This window comes from Pristiophorus japonicus, chromosome 3 (genome assembly GCF_044704955.1).
Source record: "Pristiophorus japonicus isolate sPriJap1 chromosome 3, sPriJap1.hap1, whole genome shotgun sequence".
NCBI lineage: Eukaryota > Metazoa > Chordata > Chondrichthyes > Pristiophoridae > Pristiophorus > Pristiophorus japonicus.
In genome coordinates this window covers 139,614,644-139,636,969 of record NC_091979.1, presented here as the reverse complement: position 1 = coordinate 139,636,969, position 22,326 = coordinate 139,614,644, and the positions used below count along the sequence as shown (strand labels likewise).

Sequence of the window (22,326 nt, the reverse complement as noted above, 5' to 3'; positions counted from 1 at the left end):
CGCCGAGCTAAGGCAACTTGCAAGACAAGGTGAGTTTGATGGCTACCTGGAGCAGATGCTCAGAGACTTTTTTGTACTGGGCATTGGCCACGAGACCATCCAATGAAAACTTTTGACGGTAGAGACACCGACCCTCAGTAAGGCCATTGCTTATGTCCACCAGTGATAACACCAAACAAATCTCTTAGCACACAAGTGCTAGCAATGTTCATAAATTAACTGGAACTGTGTTTACCAGCAGAAATGTACAGGGCAGAAACCACGAGTCTGCAACTGCCAGCAGGCCTCAGGTGACCCAGATGACTCAGAGTCCGCAACAAAGGATGAATGCAAGGCAATGCACACCTTGTTGGCATTGTGGAGGCTTCCATTCAGCCTATTCATGCCGCTTCAAAGGTTATGTTTGCAAGAGCTGTGGAACAATGGGGCATCTCCAACGAGCTTGCAGACGAGCTGCAAGCTCTGCAAAACCCGCTAACCACCACGTGGCAGAGGAAGATCGGTCCATGGTGGATCAAAGCAATTTCAAGCCTCAGAGAGAGGAGGCAGATGCTGAAGCACACGGGGTGCACACATTTTCGATGAAATGTCCACCTATAATGCTAAATATAAAATTGAATGGCTTACCCGTAGCCATGGAACTGGACACTGGCGCTAGCCAATCCAGCATGAGTAAAAAGATGTTTGAGAGATTGTTGGGCAACTAAGCATTCAGACCAGCCCTGAGCCCCATCCACACGAAACTGAGAATGTACACCAAAGAGCTTATCACTGTCCTGGGAGGTGCCATGGTCAAGGTTACCTACGAGGGCACGGTGCATGAACTGCCACTCTTGATTGTCCCGGGCGATGGCCCTACACTGCTTGGAAGGAGCTGGCTGGGCTATCACATGTACCCAGGTTCTTAACAAATTTCCTTCCCTTTTTGAGCCAGGCATTGGAAACTTTTCTGGGGCATAGGTGCAGATCCACATGGTCCCAGAGGCACGACCCATTCACCACAAGGCGAGAGCGGTACCTCACATGATGAGGGAGAGAGTGGAAATCGAGCTGGACAGGCTGCAATGCGAGGGCATCGCCTCCCCAGTGGAATTCAGCGAGTGGGCCAGCCTGATTGTTCCAAAACTCAAAAGTGATGGCACAGTCAGGATTTGCGTCGATTATAAAGTAACTATTAATCGTTTCTTGCTACAGGACCAATACCCGCTACCTAAGGCAGACGACCTATTTGCGACGCTGGCAGGAGGCAAGCCGTTCACCAAGCTCGACCTGATTTCGGCCTACATGACGCAGGAGCTGGAGGAGTCTTCAAAGGGCCTCACCTGCATCAAAACGCACAAGGGACTGTTCATCTACAACAGATGCCCGTTTGGAATTCGGTCAGCTGCAGCGATCTTCCAGAGAAACATGGAGAACCTACTCAAGTCGGTACAACGCACGGTGTTTTTCAGGACAACATATCTTCATGGGTCAGGACACCGTCGAGCACCTACAAAACCTGGAGGAGGTCCTCCAGCGACTGGATCGCGTAGGGCTGCGGCTGAAGAGGTCGAAATGCATCTTCATGGCAACAGAAGTGGAGTTTGTAGGGAGAAAGTTCGCGGCGGATGGCATTCGGCCCACAGACACCAAGACAGAGGCTATCAGGAACGCGCCCAGACCACAGAACGTCACAGAGCTGCGGTCGTTCCTGGGACTCCTCAACTATTTTGGTAACTTCCTACCGTGGTTAAGCACCCTCTTAGAGCCTCTACATGTATTATTGCATAAAGGTGAGAGCTGGGTATGGGGAAAAATCCAAGTAATTGCTTTTGAGAAATCCAGAAATATTTTATGCTCCAACAAGTTGAATGTTTGGATAACCCGTGTAAAAGACTTGTGCTAGCATGTGATGCGTCGTCGTACGGAGTCGGGTGTGTATTACAACAAGCTAACGTTGCGGGGAAGTTGCAACCTGTCGCCTATGCCTCCAGGAGCTTGTCTAAGGACGAGAGGGCCTACAGCATGATTGAGAAAGAGGCATTAACGTGTGCATCAGTACCTGTTTGGCCTCAAATTTGAGCTGGAAACCGATCACAAGCCCTTCATATCCCTGTTCGCTGTTAACAAAGGGATAAATACTAATGCCTCAGCCCGCATACAAAGGTGGGCACTCGCACTATCAGTGTATAACTATACCATCCACCACAGGCCAGGCACCGAGAACTGTGCGGATGCTCTCAGTCGGCTACCATTGCCCACCACGGGGGTGGAAATGGCGCAGTCTGCAAACTCGTTGATGGTGGCGCAGCCCGCAGACTTGTCGATGGTCATGGAAGCAGTTGAAAATGATAAATCACCTGTCACGGCCCACCAGATTAGGACTTGGACAAGCCAAGATCCTCTGCTGTCCCTGGTAAAAAAACTGTGTAGTGCATGGGAGCTGGGCCAGCATCCCCGTTGAAATGCAAGAGCAAATCAAGCCGTTCCAGCGGCGAAAGGACGACCTGTCCATTCAGGCAGACTGCCTGTTGTGGGGTAACTGTGTAGTGCTACCCAAAAAGAGCAGGGAGACGTTCATCTCGGATCTCCACAGCACACACCCGGGTATAGTAATGATGAAAGCGACAGCCAGATCCCACGTGTGGTGGTCCGGTACCGACTCTGACTTAGAGTCCTGTCTGCAGCAATGCAGCGTGTGTGCTCAGTTAAGCAACGTGCCCAGAGAAGCACCACTAAGTTTGTGGTCCTAGCCCTCCAGACCATGGTCGAGGATCCATGACGACTATGCAGGCCGGTTTCTCGGTCAAATATTCCTGGTGGTGGTGGATGCTTTTTCAAAATGGATTGAATGTGAAATAATGTCGGGAAGCACCGTCACTGCCACCATTGAAAGCCTGAGGGCCATGTTTACCACCCACGGCCTGCCTGTCTTACTGCTCAGTGACAACGGGCCATGTTTCACCAGTGCCGATTTTAAAGAATTCATGACCCGCAATAGGATCAAACATGTCACCTCGGCCCTGTTTAAACTATCCTCCAATGGACAGGCAGAGCGGGCAGTACAAACAATCAAACAGAGCCTGAAACAAGTCACAGAAGGCTCACTCCAAACCCGCCTGTCCCGAATACTGCTCAGCTACCGCACGAGATCCCACTCGCTCACAGGGGTGCCCCCGGCTGAGCTACTCATGAAAAGGACACTTAAAACCAGACTCTTGCTGGTTCACCCCAACTTGCATGATCAGGTAGAGAGCAGGCGGCAGCAACAAAATGTAAACGATGGTCGCACCACTGTGTCACGGGAAATCGATTTGAATAACCCTGTGTATGTGCTAAACTGTGGCCATGGTCCCAAGTGGATCGCGGGCAGCGTGATAACTAAAGAAGGGAGTAGGGTGTTTGTAGTCAAACTAGACAATGGACAAATTTGCAGAAAGCACCTGGACCAAACGAGGGTGCGGTTCACAGACTGCCCTGAACAACCCACAGCAGACACCACCTTTTTTGAGCCCACAACACCCAAAGGATCAACGACACCACCCCGGACCAGGAAATTGAACCCATCATGCCCAACAGCCCAGCAAGACCAGGCTCACCCAGCAGCCCTGCAGGGCCAACAACACACCAGCCCAGCAAGGGCATAGCCAACACACCAAAACAGACATTTGTACCGAGGCAGTCCACCAGGGAAAGAAAGGCTCCCGACTGTCTCACCTCGTAAATAGTTTTCACTTTTACTTTGGGGGGGAGTGATGTTGTGTATCTGTAAAGCAGGCACTCCTATGTTCCGCCACCAGGGAGCGCCTCCCCTGATGTCCCAAGGGATCCCAGCATTCCTTGGGAGCATCGTATATAAGCCGGCCCCTAAGGCCTGTTCCTCACTCTGGAGTGTCTTAACAAAGACTGAGGTCACTGTTAATTTAACCTCCCTGTGTGCAGTCTCATCTGTGTTCGGAACACAATAATAAAAACAGAAGAAATAGGAGCAGGAGTAGGCCATTTGGCCCATTGAGCCTGCTCCGACATTCAATAAGATCATGGCTAATCTGATCATGGACTCAGCTTCACTTCCCTGCCCACTCCCCATAACCCTTTACTCCCTTATCGCTCAAAAATCTGTTTATCTCCTCCTTAAATATATTCAATGACACCGCCTCCACAGCTGTCTGGAGCAGAGAATTCCACACATTTACAACCCTCTGAGAGAAGAAAATCCTCCTCATCTCAGTTTTAAATGGGCATCCACTTATTCTGAGACTATGTCCCATCGTTTTAGTTTCCCCTATTAATGAAAATATCCTCTCTGCATCCACCTTGTCGAGCCCCCTCATTATCTTATATGTTTCAATAAGATCACCGCTCATTCTTCTGAACTCCAATGTGTATAGGCTCAACCTACTCAACCTATCTTCATAAGTCAACCCCCTCATTTCCAGAATCAACCTAGTGAACCTTCTCTGAACAGCCTCCAATGCAAGTATACCCTTCCTTAAATACAGAGACTTAAACTATATGCAGTGCTCTAGGTGTGGCCTTACCAATATCCTGTACAGTTGTAGCAGGACTTCTCTGCTTTTATACTCTATCCCCCTTGCAATAAAGGCCAACATTCCATTTGCCTTCCTGATTACTTGCTGTACCTGCATACTAACTTTTTGTGTTTCATGCACAAGGACCCCCAGGTCCATCTGTACTGCAACACTTGGCAATCTTTTTCCATTTAAATTATAAGTTGCTTTTTTATTTTTTCTGCCAAAGCGGACAACCTCACATTTTACCACATTATACTCCATCTGCCAAATGTTTGCCCACTCACTTAGCCTGTCTATATCCCTTTGCAGATTTTTTGTGTCCTTCTCACAATTTGCTTTCTCACCCATCTTTGTATCAGCAGCAAACTTGGCTACATTAAGAAAGCACCAGTGAGCAGATGTGAGCTTTTTCAAGCGGGATTCAAGCCTAGAATGTCAGCAGAAGTGTAGGGCAGCTGAGAAGTAGTGAAAGATTGTCAGACAGGAAGCAGAGAGTTGGAATAAATGGGTCCTTTTCAGAATGGCAGGCAGTGACCAATGGGGTGCCGCAGGGTTCAGTGCTGGGACCCCAGCTATTTACAATTTACATCAATGATTTAGATGAAAGAATTGAATGCAATATCTCCAAGTTTGCAGATGACACTAAGCTGGGTGGCACTGTGAGCTGTGAGGAGGATGCAAAGAGACTGCAGGGTGACTTGGATAGGTTAGGTGAGTGGGCAAATGCATGGCAGATGCAGTATAATGTGGATAAATGTGAGGTTATCCATTTTGCTGGCAAAAACAGGAAGGCAGAATATTATCTGAATGGTGACAGATAGGAAACGGGGAGGTGCAATGAGACCTGGGTGTCATGGTACATCAGTCATTGAAGTTTGACATGCAGGTACAACAGGCGATGAAGAAGGCAAATGGCATGTTGGCCTTCATAGTTCGAGGATTTGAGCATAGGAGCAGAGAGGTCTTACTGCAGTTGTAAAGAGCCATGGTGAGGCCACACCTGGAATATTGTGTTCAGTTTTGGTCCCCTAATCTGAGGAAGGACATTCTTGCTACTAAGGGAGTACAGTGAAGATTCACCAGATTGATTCCAGGGATGGCAGGACTGACATATGAGGAGAGACTGGATCAACTGGGCTTGTATCCACTGGAGTTTAGAAGAATGAGAGGGGATCTCATAGAGACATAAAACATTTTGACGGGATTGGACAGGTTAGAGGCAGGAAGAATGTTCCCGTTGCTGGGGATTTCCAGAACCAAGGGTCACTTTTTAAGAATAACGGGTAATCCATTTTGTACTGAGATGAGGAGAAACTTCTTCACTCAGAGAGTGGTTAACCTGTGGATTCTCTCCCGCAGAAAGTTGTTGAGGCCAGTTCATTAGATATATTCAAAAGGGAGTTAGATATGGCCCTTACGCCAAAGGGATCAAGGGGTATGGAGAGAAAGCAGGAAAGGGGTACTGAGGTTGAATGATCAGCCATGATCTTATTGAATGGCAGTGCAGGTTCGAAGGGCCGAATGGGCTGTTCCTGCACCTAATTTCTATGCTTCTATGTTTCTATGTAAGGAATTAATTAACTTGCTGAATATTTATCAGTTTTCTGAATCGAGAACTAGCCCAAATCAATTCTCGTATGTATGTACAATTTGATCTATTGTCACCATTATCTTAGGCAGTCCCTAAGATAATCAAGGAAGATTTTCTTCCATTCTAAAAATGAGTTCTTAGGTGACCGAACAGTCCAATATGGGAATTACCATCTCTGTCACAGGTGGGACAGTTGTTGAAGGAAACGTGGGTGGGACTGGTTTGACGCATGCTCCTTCCGCTGCCTGTGTTTGGTTTCTGCATGCTCTCGCTGATGAGACTCGAGTTGCTCAGCGCCCTCCCGGATGCACTTCCTCTACTTAGGGCGGTCTTTGGCCAGGAACTCCCAGGTGTTGGTGGGGATGTTGCATTTTATCAAGGAGGCTTTGAGGGTGTCCTTGAAACATTTCTTCTACCCACCTTGTGCTCGCTTGCCATGTAGGAGTTCCAAGTAGAGTGCTTGCTTTGGAAGTCTGTGTCAGGCATGCAAACAATGTGGCCTGCCCAGCGGAGCTGATCGACTGTGGTCAATGCTTCGATGCTGGGGATGTTGGCCTGCTCAAGGATGCTAATGTTGGTGCATCTGTCCTCCCAGGGGATTTTCAGGTTCTTTCGGAGACATCATTGGTGGTATTTCTCCAGTGATTTGAGGTGCCTACTGTATATGGTCCACGTCTCTGAGCCATACAGGAGGGCGGGTATCACTACAGCCCTGTAGACCATGAGCTTGGTGTCAGATTTGAGAGCCTGATCTTTGAACACTCTTTTCCTCAGGCGGCCAAAGGTGCACTGGAGGCGGTGTTGAACCTCGTCGTCGATGTCTGCCCTTGCTGATAATAGGCTCCCAAGGTATGGAGAGTGGTCCATGTTGTGGATCGTGATGACTGGAGGGTAGTACTCTGTGGCAGGGTCAGGTTGGTGGAGGAACTTTGTCTTACAGATGTTTAGTGTAAGGCCCATGCTTTCGTACTTCTCAGTGAAGATGTTGACTATGACTTGGAGTTCAGTCTCTGAATGTGCGCAGATGCAAGTGTGTCATCCGCATACTGTAGTTCGATGACAGAGGTCGGGATGGTCTTGGATCTGGCCTGGAGCCGACGAAGGTTGAACAGGTTCCCACTAGTTCTGTAGTTTAGTTCCACTCCAGCGGGGAGCTTGTTTAGTGTGAGGTGGAGCATGGCAGCGAGGAAGATTGTGAAGAGGGTTGGCGCGATGACGCAGCCCTGCTTCACCACGGTCCAGACGTGGATTGGGTCTGTAATGGGTCAACAAAAAACCCACAACCTAAAGAATAGATGGTGGGTGGAGAAAGCACAGGAGATTCAGCAGCTGGCCGACAGCCATGATGTGCGAGGATTCTTCACCGCAGTTAAGGCCACCTACGGCCCAAACACCCAAGGCCCCATCTCACTGCTGGCCAAGAACGGGGAGACACTCATCCAGGACATCGAGGCAGTCAGGGCCTGCTGAAAGGAGCACTTCGAAGATCTATTTAACTGAGACTCTGCCTATGAATCAAGTGTCCTCGACTCCATCGTGCAACATGCTACCCTCCACCATCTCAGCAAAACCCCAGCCCTGCACAAGGTAGAAAAGGTCATCTGCCAGGTCAAGAACAACAAGGCAATGGGAGCGGATGGAATCCCTGCTGAGGCACTAAAGTAAGCTATGCTTCTACTGGAAGACAGAAATGAACAAAAATGAATTATAATAAGACAGTCATATGAATATTAACAGTTATAGTAATATATTTTGCTACTTACGCTGCAGCCATCTTGAAGGACGTTGTATGTGAATTTGCTGTTTCCTTCAGCCTTAAGCTCAATATCAGCCCAACTCATCAGCTTTAAAGCATTATTTACATTTCCAGTGTCAGCATCCAGGTAGGCAATGCTGTTCTTACAGTGGTAGGTGACATTCTGGGAAGCTTGAGTGGAAAGTACATGAAGGAATCCCATTTGGATTTCCATATCTTCTGACAGACTCTGGTCACCATAGCTAAACTATAGCAGTAGGCAAAAATGTTGTTTTCAGTTAGTAAGCAGAAACTCTGAACAAATATTTTGTATCAGTCTTTACGGTAGCGGACACTAATAATATTCCAACAGTGGATATCAAGGGGCTATGGGGGGGAGGAACTTAACACAATCACAATCACTAAGGAGGTGGTACTCAATAAGATAATGGGACTAAAGGCAGATAAATTCCTTGGACATGATGGCTTGCATCCTAGGGTCGTAAGAGAAGTAACGGCAGGGATAGTGGATGCATTGGTTGTAATTTACCAAAATTCCCTGGATTCTGGAGAGGTCTCAGCAGATTGGAAAACTGCAAAAGAAATACCCCTATTTAAAAAAGGAGGCAGACAAAAAGCAGGAAACTATAAACAGTTAGCCTAACATCTGAGGTTGGGAAGATGTTGGAGTCCATTATTATAGAAGCAGTAGCAGGACATTTGGAAAAGCAAAATTCGGTCAGGCAGAGTCAGCTTGGATTTATGAAGGGGAAGTCATGATTGACAAATTTGCTAGAATTCTTTGAGGATGTAACGAACAGGGTGGATAAAGGGAAACCAGTGGATGTGGTGTATTTGGACTTCCAGAAGGCATTTGACAAGGTGCCACATAAAAGGTTACTGCAAAAGATAAAAGTTCATGTGGTTTGGGGTAATATATTAGCATGGATAGAGGATTGGCTAATTAACAGAAAACAGAGAATAGGGATAGATGGTTCATTGTCGAGTTGGCAATCAGTAACCAGTGGGGTGCCGTAGGGATCAGTGCTGGGACCCCAACTTTTTACAATCTCTATTAATGACTTGGAGGAAGGGACTGAGTGTAACGTAGTCAAGTTTGCCGACGATACAAAGGTGGGAGGAAAAGCAATGTGTGAGGAGGACACAATAAATCTCCAAACGGACATAGACAGACTAAGTGAGTGGGCAAACATTTGGCAGATGGGGTATAATGTTGGAAAGTGTGAGGTGATGCACTTTGGCAGAAAAAAATCAAAGAGCAAGTTATTATTTAAATGGGGAAAGATTGCAAAATGCTGCAATACAGCAGGACCTGGGGGTACTTGTGCATGAAACGCAAAAGGTTAGTATTCAGGTACAGCAAGTGATCAGGAATGCCAATGGAATCTTGGCCTTTATTGCAAAGGGGATGGAGTATAAAAGCAGAGAAGTCTTGCTACAGTTGTACAGGATATCGGTGAAGCCACATCTGGAATACTGCGTGCAATTTTTTGTTTCCATATTTACGAAAGGGTTTACTTGCTTTGGAGGCAGTTCAGAGAAATTTCACAGGATTGCTTCCAGAGATGAGGGGGTTGACTTATGAAGAAAGGTTGAGTAGGTTGGGCCTCTACTCATTGGAATTCAGAAGAATGAGATGTGATCTTATCGAAATGTATAAGATTATGAAGGGGCTTGACAAGGTGGATGCAGAGAGGATGTTTCCACTGATAGGGGAGACTAGAACTAGAGGGCATAATCTTAGAATAAGGAGCCGCCCATTTAAAACTGAGATGAGGAGAAATTTCTTCTCTCAGAGGGTTGTGGATCTGTGGAATTTGCTACCTCAGGGAGCTGTGGAAGCTGGGACATTGAATAAATTTAAGACAGAAATAGACAGTTTCTTAAACAATAAGAGAATAAGGGTTATGGAGAGCGGGCAGAGAAGTGGATCTGAGTCCATGATCGGATCAGCTATGATCGTATTAAATGGCGGAGCAGGCTCGAGGTTGCCGTATGGCCTTCTCCTGCTCCTATTTCTTATGTTCTTATGTTCTTATTATAGTTTCACAGATAAATCCACTCCACTTCCCTGCCCGCTCCCCATAACCCTTGACTCCCTTATCGTTCAAAAATCCATCTATCGCCACCTTAAAACAAGGCAGAGGCTATTGGGGAACATATATTACTCAGTGGGCCTGAATCTGGCGAAGCTAAGGACTACGCTGCCAACATCACAAGTAAATGTGCACCTACCTAATGTGGTTCCCCCCTGCGAGAAATGTCTTTAAAACACTGCAGAGCTCTGCGCAGCCTAATCCTCACAGAGCCCAGGAGCGCACCATTTTGCGTATGTGAACCTGGGATCACGTGGGATGGTGGTTCTTTTCCTTCCTGATCTTTAGTCTATAAGCTATTCATTTGGGTCTTGCCAGCTTTACTGGTCACATTCACAGTAAATTTATCATTTCTTGCAGCTTCCTCCTTCATTGAAACTTGCATTTCTGTTCCATGTTATTGCCAATCTAATACTCTTGAAGTGAAATTCTGAGTAAACTCAATGGGAATACCAGGTAACTTGCTTTGCCTCTCCTTAATACAGATTATATAGATTTAATTTTCTATTCAATTCAACATGATTCCAAAAAGAATTCTATTGATAATCTCTAATTCTATCTAAATTATCCCATTTCAAACTACCTGACATTTTTCTCTCTTTCCCCTCCAACCAAACGTATGCAGCAGGCATTATTTTTACATTGAATTCAAAAGGAAGCTCTTCAAAAAAATTTTTAAGACAAGTTAATGACTACCGAGATCATTCTGTGAAGTGGTTATGTTACTGTAGATACCGAGATAGTCACTGTCCTTGGTGACGAATATTCTACTAGATATCTAGGTCAATTTCCTCAGCAATTACGACACTAAACATACCATCTGGTGACACATGTTCGGTACCTTTAAAAATAAAATGTTTCTGTTTTCATTATTTAAATTAAAACAAAAATGGCAATCTGCAATGATTATTCAAAACTTGCATTTGCTGATTGTAAATCATTTTCTTGAAGGATACATGGCCTAGCAGGGCTATATATACAATCGAAGGTACCTATTAATTGTGCTGTGTGTTAGAACTTCATTCCCAATAAAAAAATGTTTCTTACGGTACCCCTACGCTATGCAACAAGTTACCTGCACTTGCTCGCACAAGACTTGAAAGAATTAGCCCAATTTTTTGCCAGTACGCTGATTTCTAGCAGGAGGTGAAAGAAGCCTATATATAATCGTGACTTAACAAATCGCAAAATCAGGATTTAGCACACGTGCAAGTGCATATTGAAATCCTAAACCTGCGGTCAGTTTCAAAGGCGGTATGATGGCGAACGCTAACAGTTCACCATCATGCCAACCACATATTGAAGGCCAATACCTTTTATATGTACTAACTTGTATTACTCCGTGAACTACAAAAAAAAATCACATACACATTTACAGTCCGGTCCTAAAAAGATATTAGACCAAATTTCATATTATCAGAAGAGGGTACAATTTGTAAAATTGATCAAATTATTAAATAGATATAGCCACTTTGCGTAGATATTATCTTACTACAACAAAAGTAGTGCACTCATTTTAAGTGGTATCCAAAGTCTCTTAAAACATGCAATAAACTTCATTATTTGAAGCTTCACTACTCACTTGGAAGCCACCATCCATTGACTCTCCAAACCATATGTGTTTCTTTTCATTACTGTTTGTACTAGTCCACCAGTTCCTGCGTGGGGTACTGCCATGATTGGGATGTATGCAGGTCTCACCAGTCTCCAATTTGCAGTATACCTTGATGGCATCTATCTTGCAGTCTTGGTTGGGATCAATCCAATACTCTCCTGTGAAGGCAAAGAATAACTTTACAGCAATCTACAAATTCGGAGTTAAAATATGTTAGATGTTCCTGAACTCAGCATCTTATTTGACTGTGACAATATCAACCTCTGTACATGGCTTTCTTTGATCTCACAAAGGCCTTCAACTCTGGAGTTTCCTCTCAAATTCAGCTGTCCTCAAAAATTCGGCACTATCCTCCGCCTGCTTCACGATGACATGCAAGCCATGATTCTTACGAATAGATCCATCACAGACCCAATACAAGTGAGACCGCGGTCAGCAAGGCTGTGTCATCGCACCAACGCTCTTCTCAATCTTCCTCGCTGCAATGCATCATCTTACACTTAACAAGTTCCTTGCTGGAGTGGATTTAATCTGCAGGACAAGCAGGAAATTGTTCAAACTCTGACGCCTCCAGTCAAGATCCAAGGTTGCTCCAACCTCTATCATTGAACTACAATATGCAGATGACTCATGCGTTTGTGCACACTCGCAGTCCGAACTCCAAACCATTGTTGACACCTTCACTGAATGAGAGTCTGGGACTCACATTAAACATCAGTAAAACAAAGGTCCTCTACCAACCTGTCCCCGCCACACAGTACTGCTTCCCAGTTATCAAGATCCATGATGAGACCTTGCACAATGTGGACTACTTCCCATACCTTGGGAGCCTACCATCAGCAAGGGCAGACATCAATGGCGAAGTACAATACCGCCTACAGTGTGCCAGTGCAGCCTTCGGCCACCTGAGGAATAGAGTGTTCGAAGACCAGGATCTCAAACTCAGCACCAAGCTCATGGTCTACAGAGCAGAAGTGATACCTGCCCTCCTTTATGCTTCAGAGACATGGACTATATACAGTAGATACCTCAAAGCACTGGAGAAGTACCACCAATGCTGCCTTTGCAAAATCCTGCAAATCCATTGGCAGGATAGATGCACCAATATCAGCGTTCTCTCTCAGGCCAACATCTCAGGCATCGAGGCATTGACCACGCTCCATCAGCTCCGGTGCATGGGCCACATAGTCCGCTAGACTCCCGACATAAGGACTCTACTCTGAGCTACATCACGGCAGGTGAACCCCAGGAGGGCAGAGAAAATGCTTCAAGGACACCCTCAAAGCCTCCTTGAAAAAGTGCAACATTCCCACCGACTCTTAAGAATCCCTGGCCCAAGACCGATCAAAGTGGAGGAGAAGCATCTCAGAATACATCGAACACTTCAAGTACCTTTGCCGGGAGCCCACAGAATCCACCACAAAAAGCAAAAGGAACATACGACTAATCAAGCACCCCATCCACCCGTCCCTCCAACCACTGTCTGCGCCACCTGTGACAGAGACTGTAGATCCTGCATTGGTCTCATCAGTCACCTTAGAACTCATTTTAGTGTGAAAGCAAATTATCCTCAACTCCGGGGGACTGCCTAAGAAGAAGAAGATTTGACTGTGAGCTGAGCTTCTGACCTTATATCTTTGTCCATCACAAAGACCATTTACTTTCACATCAAATGTCTCTATGCCTTGTTCAGCCCAGCTGTTGCTGAAACTCTTATCCATGTCTTTGTCACCTCCAGACTCAACTATGCTATCCTGGCAGGCCAGGAAGTCAAATGAAATAAAAATCAGAAGAGGTTTTAGATGGGCTACCTACTTGTTATCACTTGTTTCACAGTATAGCACAAAATCAAGAAAATCAAGATCTACCCCAATATCTTTCTCATGCCTAATTTCATGACTGCTCCTTAGTTGCACTAATGATGTGATTTTTGATATTTGTATCGATTCCCTGGTGGCTCACTGGATCTAATGGGCCCAAGTTTGCCCAGTAGTTGCTCTGTTTTTTTTGGAGCAACTAGATTTTTTTGGAGTATCTTAAAAATCGCAATTCTGCACATTTAATTTGCTCAAGTGTAAGTGAGTTAGTTAGGTTTTTTTTTAGTTCAGTTTTTTATTTTCAAAATTAAATGGGCATAATTGCGATTTTTAAGATACTCCAAAAAAATCTAGTTACCAGCCACTTTCTGACCATTTAAGCAAGTTTAGACAGCTAAAAGTTATTCCAAACTAACTTAGGCCAGCGTATGTGGAAAAATCTTGCGGTGAGTTAAGCAATCAGAGCAGGTCGCCAGAGATAGTGGGGGGCGGGAGGGGGGTGGGGGGGAGAAGGGAAGTGAGAGGACTTTGCAAAGCACTAAACACCTTCACAACAACATTAATGAAACATAAGTACATTTAAAGCACCAAGCACTAAATAAAGCAGAACATTTAAAGCACCAAGCACTAAACAAAGCACAAAAATAAGCATTCAATAACAAATAAAAAATACAAGGAAGCTGAGAAGACCTGCACCGAGCACCAAAACTTACAAAGCACTAAACAATTAGATTAAAAATGGTTTGGTAAACTAGCAAATACATTATAGCAAGTCCAGTAATTAAGAGTTTCAACCAAACTATTTTACAGAACTCCTTTTGAAAGCAGATGAAGAGTAAACTTGAATGTAAATCAAACAAGAATTTAGGACCACGTAATCAATCAATAAATAAATAAATAAACACATAAAAAATAGAAGTCCCACCTTCAGCAAAGCTTTCCTGCAGAGAAACACTAGCAGCTGGGTACTGTTGCACAGAGTCTATAGCAAGCGCTGCACACTCTGGCCGCAGATGAGGGAGCCCATTCGGCCAGGGTTAGGGGCGTCATGCTTCGGGCCCCTCCCACACAGCCTGCAGAACACATGCAGAGATTCTGGGGGAGAGGAGCCGGGACCTCTGCACATGTGCGCACTTGTGCCGAGGTACTGGCACTGTTTTCAGAGGAGGGTTCCGCCCCCCCCCCCCCACCCTGCTTGTGCTGTGCACGCCAAAGCCTACAACATTCTAAGGAGCGGGGAGAATACCGAGGTAAGTTTTCGGCGCCATTTTTCGTGTACAAATTCGGCGCACCTCAGGAGAGTCAAACTTGGGCCCAATGAAACTGAATTCCCTCATGTCCTGGTGGATTCAAATTCCTTGGTGAACAGTACTTTCACCTTCTCTGCTGATCGAGTGGGGCTGATATGCTCGCATGCTTTGCTACATTAGCCAGTCTATGTTCACTGATCTAACAGGGCCCCGGTGCATGTTCCACTTCTCCTGTAGTTTACACATCCAATTTCCTTTTTAGAGAGAGAGATACATGTGTTCCTGGTGGTCTAATGCGTTCGCACTCTCTTGATGTCCAGTAGTTCAATACAGTTTCATTTTTTGAAGCTTGCAGGGCAATACTTCAGTGTTTCCTAATGGACTTGTGTCCAGGCATTTTTAACTTCAAATTTGGATCAAGGTTCGAATTTTTATACTAAGAATTGAACTAAATGTCTGAGTTTTGAATTTATTTGCAGGATACACTTCCGAATAAATAAAAATTATGTTTGCAGTAAATATATATTTAACTTAAATATTGGAGAAGCACAGAGAACACTAACTTTCTAATTGTGCCATATAAAAAAAAAACAGTACTGAGAGCAATCCCTGAGTTCAAGATGTAAATAAGGCTGTGCTTACCCCCAGACATTTTCTGGTGGGAGGGGAGCTCATGGGTGAATCTTCTGCTCACTCCCTCTTGTCAAAGGGGCATATTGAGGGAATCCTTAGGAATTTAGCTCTTTAAAGGCTTTAGAGACCCAGAAAAGGCTCCAGTCCTTGCTAAAATTGTGGTAATCGATTCCCCTTGGGATCAATTACCTTACTGTATGCATTTTAAAGATCTTTCTAGAGCTGAAGATGCCTTGGATCTTTTTCTTTAGCCTAGGAAGGGCCTCAGGCTGTCCATAGTTACTCTGCCGCTATATCCGGTGGATCAGGGTGGATGCTGCTCGTGTACTCTTAAAGGCATGATGCTCCTGCCCCAAACACTCAAATGATTATGGCCCCAGGATTTGGGACAGTGTTGGCGTTCATGCCTTCCAGCAATGGAGCATAGAATTTCAGCCCTATTGGGGACAATGCTAATCTAACTTGCCAGATGGAAAACTCATGGGATCGGGTGCAACTCTGGTTTTACTCCCGGTCTACTTTTACTATCCACTGACTTCAATGGAGACTAAAGTCGGGCGGGGTGTAAAACCAGCATTGCACCCGATTCCATCAGTTTACCGATGGGTGGGCTAGGCTAAAATTGCCTCCATAGTCTTTAATCAGTATAAAACTTCATTAACTCTTATCATCTTATTGATTCGTCAAGCTCTCAACCTCAGATAGAAAAGAAAGGTTTACATTATTGTCGTTCTTGATCACGTCTCTCAGAAAATATTGCAAAATGCTTCACATACAATAAAATACTTTGAAATGCAGTGACTGTTGTTAAGTGGCCAACATCCTTTGCAGCTTTTATAAATGTTCATTAATTTAATCTACATTCAGCAGCTGCAATAGATTCAAACCACTGTGCAGATGTGACTTTAAATAGAATGCGCAGCTTTCTTACCACTCTTGAATTCTGGGTAGTTTAATTTTAGGTCATAGCAACTTTGGGCTGGATTCTTCTGAGATCCGTCTGGACGCAGAATGTTTGCGACCTGCCTGCTGATGGATTTTAGAGTAGCCGTTATCTCTGCCCTCAGTTCTTTTGCAGAATTACTGGGCTGATCTTTGTAGTATTGGTACTCTGGATACATCATTTCATGATCTTCAAATAGACCTGGGCTTGAACAACAGGGACCAGGAGGACCACGACGGCCAGGCACACCTTGTTCACCATCGTCACCCTGTTAATTTTAAAGCATATATTTTTGAGTTGTAATTGAATATATTTAGTTTATACTATCAAGCCAGAGCTGCATGGTTAGGATTTTGGTGAATTGTTTACTTACAACAGGGCCGGATTCTCCACGTGGACCACGTGGGCCAGAAGGGCCAACAGGACCAACATCACCATTGGTACCATCTTTACCAGAAGGACCAGGTGGACCTTGAGGGCCCTTTGGAGGTAAAAAGAGAAAAAGGAAGAGAAGAGCAATCAGTTAACTAAGAAAACAAATAAATTAATTCAGTTGCCATTTATGTCAATTATTATACTGACAAGCATGTGTGCAATCTAGTAAATATATATTTTTAAGAAAACAATATTTGCATGTAGGCAAATTTGTACTAACTGATATGATCAACAATATATTTTAAGCACAATTTGTATGTACTGTACATAGATTGGCAGAATCCATTTTACAAAGGAAGGTCAATAAAATCAGTCTAGGGATAATGAAGTAGTCAAGCTTCATATAATTGGAACTGACTGAAGTACACTGAACATAGATCTAAACTGCTAAAATTTCTATATGATAAGAGAAAATGTGTGTAAATGTTTTTCCCATTCAGCTATGTTCAGGTTTGGATAACTATAATGCAATATTATCATAGTTTTATAAGAAGATAAAGCCTTAACATAACATTATAAACTGAATTAACCAAATTTAAATTAGCTTAGGGTTCTAGATTTTGGGGCATATATTACACACCTTCACTTATTAAATATTTTTTAAACCTTCAGTTGTCATTTTATGCACTTGAATTGAAGATCTTGTGTAATATAGAAACTAATTAATGGCATTATGCTGCAGGGACAATGTTCTAAATCCGGAATTCCGAAAACTGGAATTGTCTGAAAACCAGACATTTTTGAGGCGATCGATATGGCGACATTGGGCGGTGAGGGAGGAGGAAACCAGTAAAGAACGCAGTGTCGGGGGGGTCATGGGCGGCAAGAATCGGTGGGAGACAGGGATCGGATGATTGGCGGCGAGCAGCGGAGAAGCGGCGAGAATCGGCAGGCGGTGAGGAGCGGAGGAGCGACGGGTGGCGAGGAGTGCCAACAGCGAGGTCCAAAATCCAGCAAAACCCAAAAACTGTCACGGATTCGGTCCCGAGGTTGCCGGATTTTGGATTATTAATTTTCTTGTCCGAAATCTGACAAAACCCAAAAACCGGCACGGATTCGGTCCCGAGGTTGCCGGATTTCAGATGTTGTACTGTACTACTGTGCATTCACTTTGAATTAATAGCAGTAAATTTAAAATAGTTGCTTAAATCTATTTCATGGTTCAAGCAGCATGTATAATATCAAATTGTAACTGTCTATTGATGTTTATATTTACCTGAGATTAGACGGAGTTATTTTAACCTAATTCGCCCAGTGGGAAACTGATGCGATCAGATTGGCCGCCCATTTGACATCGTGCTCAAATTTTACCTTCCACTGAAATCAGTAGAAATTAAAATCAGGTTGTGTGTAAAATGAGCGGCCAAACTGATCATCTCAGCTTCCCACCAGGCGAGTTAGGTTAAAATTACATTGTTTTAAAAAAAAATCTATTTCAATTTGGTTCAATAATTTCAGCAATCAATACAAATATCAAAAATCACATCATTTTACACTTTTAGTAAATAAAAAAAGTGAGCAAAAGTCATAGATAAAACAAAATAGTCAACGTGTTCCTATTTTTAAATTTTAAGCTTTTATCTTATTGCTGGTTGTGGGACCTTGCTTTGTGCAAATTGATCAGTTCAGTTGATCAGACGGCTCTACAATATCTAACAGGAAACCTAGAGTTGTACTATGCCTTCAAGAACCAATTTTTGCCTTACTCACCCTGGACCCTTGAGCTCCAGGAATCCCAACTTGTCCTGGTTCTCCATGAGAGCCCTAGAGGAAAAGACAGTTGTCATCCTATTCAGTAAAATACATAAGTGCTGTGCAATTATGGATCACATAAACTGACCAAATGGAAACAGCTATTTAAAAATAATCCACCCTGTTTATATTCCTTTTCAGTCTTCCCAACAGTATTTAGTTCTCATTCAGCTGCGTTAACAGAATAATCCCAGGTTCATGGGATTCTCCATCTAAATGATGAATTCTAGTCGGTATTGAATTATTAAATTTAGCTCAGTTATAATTGTCCATAACATACAAGCTAATCAAGTTGTCACAAAAGAAGGAAGAGTTTGATTTATAGAGCACTCAGTGCATCCCTAAGTGCTTTAAATTCCATTAATTACTTTTGAAGCATAGTTACTGTTCTCATGTGGACTAATATTCCAGCTTAATTGCACACAAGATTCTACCAGCACCAAATTCCATAAATGCCCAGATAATCTCTTTTGGTGTTGTTGACTGAGCAATTAATACAGGGTATTGGCTAAGACACTAGAGGAAAACCCCCTACTCTTCATCAAATAGTGCCTTGTGTCCATCTGAGCTAATAGTTCTGGGTTTCACTTTATTATCTCATACGAAAGACAGCACCTTTGACATCTTTGACTAATGTGTCACGTTATCTAATGTGCTCAAGCCTGTGAAACATGCTACCAGAATGCAGAGGAAACATTTATGTTATGTAAGTTATGGACATAATGAGGTACAATACGTAACCAGTGAGTTAACTTGACCAAACTCATGGACAAGACAAGACGTTCTAGAAATTGGACTGCGACACAAAAGTTGCTAGTGTCACTGTGGCCTCGGGTTAATGGCCCTGAAAAATGGTCGCACCGGTAGGAGCGAAAAACTTTCACCGGGGACTAAAAATTAATATCCCAAGCGCTAAACTCTCAGTGTAATGCCCTGTTGTTTAGCAGGGTGACCAGGGTCAGGGACCTGCTGGATGGCGGAGGAGCGGGCTGGATGGCGCCAGATGAGCTGGCACGGCGCCTATCCACTGCCGACATCTGGCGTGCGGCTAATGCCATCGAGTCGCTAAAAACAGCACTGTACCCTGACTCCATTAGGTGTGTCAAGGAGGCTCAAGCACGTGGGGAGATCCCGTCTGAACTGGCCTGGAGGGTGTTGCACGGACCAGTCCCATGCACTATGTTTCTAAGTCGGTTCACGGGCTCCCAGGCCACCTGTAATTTCTGTGGTCTGGAGGAGTCCATGTTGAGTGTGTGAGGTTGCAGCCCCTCTTCCAAAATTTGAAGGGGCTGCTCCTCAAATTCTGGTTGCACTTCAGTCCCACACTCCTGATCTTTGGGCACCCTGTGCTGAGGGGAGCGGGCAGGTCGGAAGGCCTCCTCGTAGGACTGCTCCTGGGCATGGCCAAAGGGGCAATCACCCGGTCCAGGCAGTGCGCGGTCGAGGGGGTCATTCAGCCCGACTGCCTGCCTCTCTTCCGTGGTTACATCCGAGCCAGGGTGTCCCTGGAGATGGAGCATGCGGTGTCCACCGGTACATTTGCGACCTTCCGCGAGAGGTGGGCGCCGGAGGGACTGGGGTGCATCATCACCCCCGGCAACCAAATTTAAATTTGATCCTTAATGTTTAAAGTTTAATTTGTCTATGTTTGTCGGCTTTAGTGCTCCCCCACCTCCTTTTAGCCAGGGGACACTTGTATATATTTGTGTTTTTGTGCCCTCAAGAAAAAAAAGAAAAAAAGATTAAAAAAAAAACAAGGGGGCACTTGAAAAGTTATTTGGAGTCTGCCCCCCGACCCTCTTTAATTAGGGGGAACTTGATGATTAATTTACAACAAAATAGTTGTCGAGCTGTTGATCAAGCCAGGGTGTCTCTGGAGATGGAGCACGCGGTGTCCACCCGTACGCTCGCGGCCTTCCGTGAGAGGTGGGTACCAGAGGGACTGGAATACACCATTTCAACCGGGAACTGAATTTTAACTTGATTTAATTTGATTTGATTTGACAAAGGTTCTCTTTATGTTGGACTGTTAATTTGTGTTTTTGGTGCCCTAAATAAAAGCAAAGGGGCAGTTTCTGGAATATGAACCCTCCCCCCACCCACCTTTATTCAGGGAGCACTTGTATTAATGTTCCTGCACAAAATAGTTATAGAGCTGTTGATCAAGCCAGGGTGTCCCTGGAGATGGAGCATGTGGTGTCCACTGGTACGCTCCAGGCATTACGCGAGAGGTGGGCACCGGAAGGACTGGCGTGCTTCATCACTCAGGCAAACAAATTTTTATTTGATTTATGGTTACCGCCCAAAGTTCAATTGGTTTATTTTGCCGGTTTTATTCCCCCCCTGCCCCCCTTTAATCAGGGGGCACTTGATTAATGTTTACAACAAAAATAGTTGTAGAGCTGTTGATCAAGCCAGGGTGTCCCTGGAGATGGAGCATGTGGTGTCCACTGGTACGCTCCTGGCATTCCGCGAGAGGTGGGTGCTGGAGGGACTGGAATGCATCAACAGCCCCGGCAACCAAATTTTTATTTGATTTAAGGCTTCCTTAAAGTTTAAATTGTTAATGTGGGTTCTAGTGCCCATGTCAAAAGGGAGCATTTGATTTAAGTTTCAACAAAATAGTTGTAGAGCTGTTGAAGTTCAGGTCTTTTGCCTGGAACACAACCTATCTCCTCTATCTGGGCATCTACCTTAGCCCTAACGAGGAAGCCTGGCCGGCGAACTGGCAAGAGCTGGTTGCCAAAGTCGTTGCTTGCCTAGCGCACTGGACAGGGCTGCTCTGAGTTCTGTCCTACAGGGGTCAAGCGCTAGTCATAAACCAGTTGGTGCCCGCATGCTGTGGTACCGGCTGGTCACTTCTTCTTGAACAACAGGAAGCACTGGGTCTCTGCTGCGGTTCTGAGTCTCCCGCTTAGGGAGGGTGGTCAGGCATTGGTATGCGTGAGCACCCAGAACTCATCAGGGTCTGGAACAGAGTCGCCACCAAGCACAGTTCTCCCCTGTCTGGAGTGGCGGCTGTCCTTTGGGAGCCTCTGCTCAGGAATCCATACCTCCACGAATGCAATTTCAGGTGACAGGCGGACGAGAACGCTGTGGCTTGCAAGGTGACCAGGGTCAGGGACCTGCTGGATGGTGGAGATGTGGGCTAGATGGTGCCAGAGGAGCTGGCACGGTGCCTAGCCTGGGCTGACATCCGGCGCGCGGCCAATGCCATCGAGTCGCTAAAAACAGCACTGTACCCTGACTCCGTTAGATATGTCGAGGATGCTCAAGCATGTGGGGCGATCCCATCTGAACTAAGCCCCGTCCCGACCGAATTCTTCATCGGCGCCAAGCCCCGAAACCTCCCTTGGTAGCTGGCGCCTCACAACTTGAGCCTCCTCCGGGAAATCTCCTCCGTGTCTTTCAGTTCTGCGCGGAGGGGATTCCTCTACAGGGTGCTGTTGCACACTCTCCACGTTGCCATCCTCGTCTGCCATCCGGACACGCCATGGTGTACCATCTTGCCATCCGCCGGAGGTGGGGGGCCCCAATGGAGTGCTCTCTATGCGGGAGTCCTCCCTCTATTTGTTGGGACTTGGCCTGGAGGGTGTTGCATGGAGCAGTCCCGTGCAATAAGTTTTTACGACGGTTCACGGGCTCCCAGGCCGCCTGTAATTTCTGCGTCTAGAGGAGTCCGTGTTTCATGTATATTATGCGTGTGCGAGGTTGCAGCCTCTCTTCCAATATTTGACGGGGCTGCTCCTCAAATTCTGGTTGCACTTCAGTCCCATACTCCTGATCTTTGGGCACCCTGTGTGGAGGGGAGTGAGCAGGTCAGAAGGCCTCCTCATAGGACTGCTCCTAGGTACGGCAGTGGGCGGTTGAGGGGGTCGTTCAGCCCGACTGCCTGCTTCTCTTCCACGGTTACATTTGAGCCAG

General features: G+C 45.3%; 1 protein-coding gene across 1 annotated transcript in view; it reads right to left on the bottom strand.

Annotated features, from left to right (window-relative positions):
* LOC139254460 (collagen alpha-1(II) chain-like) overlaps positions 1-22,326 on the bottom strand; it is a 42,797-nt gene that overhangs the window by 7,965 nt on the left and 12,506 nt on the right. Inside the window, exons 3-7 of the mRNA XM_070873687.1 lie at positions 18,361-18,414; positions 16,589-16,696; positions 16,204-16,483; positions 11,540-11,730; positions 7,869-8,108 (exon numbers count right to left, since the gene is read on the bottom strand). Coding sequence (XP_070729788.1) covers positions 7,869-8,108; positions 11,540-11,730; positions 16,204-16,483; positions 16,589-16,696; positions 18,361-18,414 — 873 coding nt within the window. The remainder of the gene's footprint in view (positions 1-7,868; positions 8,109-11,539; positions 11,731-16,203; positions 16,484-16,588; positions 16,697-18,360; positions 18,415-22,326) is intronic.